This window comes from Meleagris gallopavo, chromosome 1 (assembly GCF_000146605.3).
Source record: "Meleagris gallopavo isolate NT-WF06-2002-E0010 breed Aviagen turkey brand Nicholas breeding stock chromosome 1, Turkey_5.1, whole genome shotgun sequence".
NCBI lineage: Eukaryota > Metazoa > Chordata > Aves > Galliformes > Phasianidae > Meleagris > Meleagris gallopavo.
The window spans coordinates 102892354-102896483 of record NC_015011.2 but is presented as its reverse complement, the minus strand read 5'-3'; the positions used below and the strand labels follow the sequence as shown (position 1 = coordinate 102896483).

Below are 4130 nucleotides of genomic sequence, written 5' to 3'. Positions count from 1 at the left end.
TTTTTTTTTTTTTTTTCCTAATTTAAGCACTACACTGAGCTGAAATACATACCTTAAATGGGCTTAGATATATTACCTTGTACGAAAGTCTGTTCTAGTTGATCAATTCTGGTAAATGTACTGAACAATGATCTAATTCAGAATATACAAACCAGATCAAGGGCAGGAGGTGTTTATCTCTTTCCTTCTGATCTCTTCCTCTTCTTTCTACCTTGTGCCCACATAAAGATTGTGTGAGTATAATTAAAAACGAGACATTCATGTGCTATAAAATCAAAATGCAAAGTATGCCAAAGCCAAGTCTCCAATTAAAATTCAAACACTGGCTAAGACACAAAACAAATCTCTTTCCTGGTGTGAGATAATGGTCATATTTTTACTTTTTTTTTTAACCTATTTTTACTTTAAAATTATTTCAAAGCAGCTTAGAGAAATGCAATGTTTTTTAATGGTCTTTAAAACCTCATTTCTCACGACTCAGGCGTTTCTGACTGCGTACCACCACTTCTTCCAGTCAAAGGCAAATCCTTTCTCAGTGATGGGTGGATTCCCAAACCAGCATGCCTCTATCCTGCTGCCAGAATGGCTGATTTCTGAGAGGTGGTAAAGAACATCAAGTTAGAAGAGAGCTGGTGGGGACTTAGGCTCCTCGAGTCGCTGGCTCTGGAAACCTGCTCTCATGTGCATATCATAGTCCATATCAGAGTCCCACAGCTAACGTCACCAGAATACCAAATTTGCACAGTCCTATGCAGACTCAGGTATTTCTAAGTCTTCCTGAGATCTGAGCAGGGTCTGGGCACAGCTTGTAGCTGGTGGGTGTTCATGTCTCCTGGTAGAGTGAAGATCTGTACTCAGAATTTCCTTCTGAGTACAGGAATCACTGTATACATGCAGCTGGGGGAGCAGCGCAGATTTGGGTGCTAAAGAGCAACTGACAGGAAGGAGAAGTGCTGCGTGGGGACCAAGACTTGGTCTGTGCATTAAGCCATGAGAGAGAGCAAGAATAAGCAGATGTTCATCAGTTCCATCAGCCCTCATCACCTCCGCCCATGCATTTTGGACACTCAGGTGGAGTGGTGATGTCTGAACATGAACACCACATAAAGATGCAATACAATCTTTATCTCCAATATCAAGATATTATAAGCATTTTTCTAAACTGTTTTCCTCTTTTAAAGTTGGCAATGGTCTGATTTTTGAGTGGTCCTGTGTGGAAGCAGGAGTAAGACTCAATGATCCCTATAGGTCACTTCAAACCGGGGGGATTCTGTGATTCTGTGGTTTGTGTTCATGTCAGGACAACAACAAACAGCTCAGTTACTTTTCCTTGGGTTTTGGTGTCCTTGGATCTTTGAACTGAAGCATTTCACCTCTGTATCTTAAATGTAAAAGTGAAATTTGGGGAATATTTCTTATCATTTGTAGATCTCATTTTTTCAGGATTCTCTGCTGGTAATTTTTGTGCAGCAAAGTAATTGCCTTGATGTTGCTTTGCTATCTTTATTGTTGATCCACACATAAAACATAATAACCAGTAAGATTGGGATTTCAGAGCAGAAAGTTGCTTGCAAAGGTGAAATGCACACACTTATTAAATCAATTTATTGCTGTTATGTGCCATAGTAATTTTTTTTCTACACACAAGTCTTTTCAGTGATTGTTCTTTTCAGAGCCTTTAGCTCGGAGTGATGGATGGAGCCATTTCTCCTCTAAAATGTATTTCCTTCTACCTTTACTTGCATCACTACCTTTACTACCTTCACTTTCTCATGCTTTGTTGAAGAAAGACTAGCAAGAAAAAAGAATTTATGCCTTGCTTTCTGATTTCACACTAATTTTGTTTTTTTGCTCCCTTAACTCGGTGAAAAGAAAGCAATATGCATAATTATCTCTGAAAAGTTCTACAGTTTTCTTAGCTTTATTTGGAATTTTTTTTCTTTTCTTTTGGAGCTCACTGAAAGGATCAGGCATCACATTGATTCCAGTCCTCTCTTTTCTCCATCTCTGTTCTCAATTCACTCCCCTCCCCGCTCAGCTCTCCTTAAGCTACCAGCTTTAAGAAGCCACCCTCAACACAACAACGTTAAAAGTCACATGTTTGGTGAACCTTTTCACATACAACCAGTCACTGTGACTCCTTTCCTAACAATCATTTAGACCACAGGAGAGTAATTTCCTTGGGCTTTTGCTTACAAGGAAGTTCAAGGAAGGAGAGAGATGGAACAAAACCAAAAGCCTTCAAAGTTTCCTGTCTGGTTTGGCAAAGAGAAAACAGTCATGATTACTGGTTATGGGATTCCTCCAACACTTACAGTAAATACACATCTTTCCATCCAAGGTTAGAGGGAAACCCAGCTTCATAATTAATTGGTGTATTGAAATTGCTTTTCAACATACTTGAGTGCATCTCTGAATCTCTTTTAATGCATGAATTAGAGATGCCACTAAAATCAATGTGCCTTCTGGATGTGATTTGCCCAGTCATTTTGCTATGTATGCTTCACAGTCACAAACTGTTCATGGCCTTCTCAGCTACCCACTTGGCCACATGTCACCAGGAAAGCACCGTGAGTCATGCTAGTGCTGTGTGACCAAAATCCATTCACTGGCTTCAGAACCATTAATCAAGGATCTATGTTTCAGCACAGGCATGTCACTGGGGAAATCCTACGGTGAAGCTTGTGGAGCAAAGGGTTTTAGTAGAACTGCAGCAGTCTACTGAGAGATGAGTCACTCTTCCCAGAATGGTTGAAAAACAGGTCAGGTAAGTTCACTGCAAACAAAACTGTATGAACCTGCAACTGAGTAACTTTAATCTCTACCATCCCTATCTAGCTTGTTCTATTTTTGTAACCAACCAACCAGCCATTCTGCTTTCAGCCCTTCCTCTGATTTTTCCCTTTGTTTATACTTGTTTCCAGCTATCAGCATACCTGGCAGTGCTAAAAGCCATCAGCTGAGATCCCAACCTATTTTATTACCCTTAGAAATGAAGACCTTTGCCTGGAAAACCCGCTGTTGATACCAGCAGGCCAGACATGGATAAGATAAAGGAAGGAATCTCTCTTTTGACTGAGGAAGAACTGAACTAAAGCAGAATGAAGTGATTCATCCAAGTTTAGCTGTAAACCAAGAGCTGCTCAGCCTTATCTAGTGCTACAGATACAAGATGTTTGTGTTGTTCTTGTCTGGTTTCTTCTTCATAGAAGCATGGGATCATTAAGTTTGGAAAAGATCACCCAGTCCAACCACCAGCCCACTCCACCATGCCCACGTCCCTCAGTGCCACATCCACACGGCTCCTGAACACCTCCAGGGACGGTGACTCCACCACCTCCCTGGGCAGCCTGTGCCACTGCCTCACCGCTCTTTTTGAGAAGAAATTGTTCCTAATACCCAACCTGAACCTCACTTGGTGCAACTTGAAGCCATTCCCTCTCATCCTGTAACAGTTACTTAGGAGAAGAGGCCGACCCCCATCTCACCACAATCTCCTCTCAGGTGGCTGTAGAGACCTACGAGTTCTCCCCTGAACCCCCTCTTCTCCAGACTGAACAACCCAGCTCCCTCAGTTGCTCTCCATCAGATTTGTGCTCCAGACCCCTCACAGCTTCACTGCCCTTCTCTGGACACACTCTGGTGCCTTTTGCTGGAGATTGGATGGCTGTGGATTCTCAGCCCTTTTTGAGGCAGCCTTCACGCAGCCCAAATGCCACTTTGTAGAGGAAGCATTCAGTATCCCCACCCTGCGAGGCCTCCTACTGGGACAGTTCTGCATTCCCTCTCTCCCCTGAAAAACTCCGATTTAGTCTGCGCAGCCGCCAGCACCGCTTAAGGGCTGCGGTTAGGCCTAACCTCGTGTCAGCGCGGAGAAAGCGAACAGAGAGCTCCAACCGCCCTGTGAGAGATTTTCTCACATCAACCGCACGCGGCCGAGAGCGGCACAGGGCCGCGCCTGCAAAACACGCACGCACCACCTGCGGTCGGGTCAGGGTGCCGCGCCCCGCAGGGAACTGCGCTGGGCGCCCACAGGCGGTGTCGATGGGCGGGCTCTGCCTAACGGAGGAGGAGGAGCGGGGCCGGACGGCAGCCGCCGCCCTGGAGTCGGCCTCCTGTCGCGCCTGGCT

At 44.4% G+C, this 4130-nt stretch overlaps 1 protein-coding gene across 1 annotated transcript in view; it reads left to right on the top strand.

The window, feature by feature from the left end:
- The first annotated feature begins 2747 nt into the window (after nt 1-2747).
- Nucleotides 2748-4130, top strand: part of IFNAR1 (interferon alpha and beta receptor subunit 1) — a 16849-nt gene continuing 15466 nt past the window's right edge. The window contains exon 1 of the mRNA XM_031556032.1: nt 2748-2767. Within this exon, the coding sequence (XP_031411892.1) occupies nt 2748-2767 (20 nt within the window). The remainder of the gene's footprint in view (nt 2768-4130) is intronic.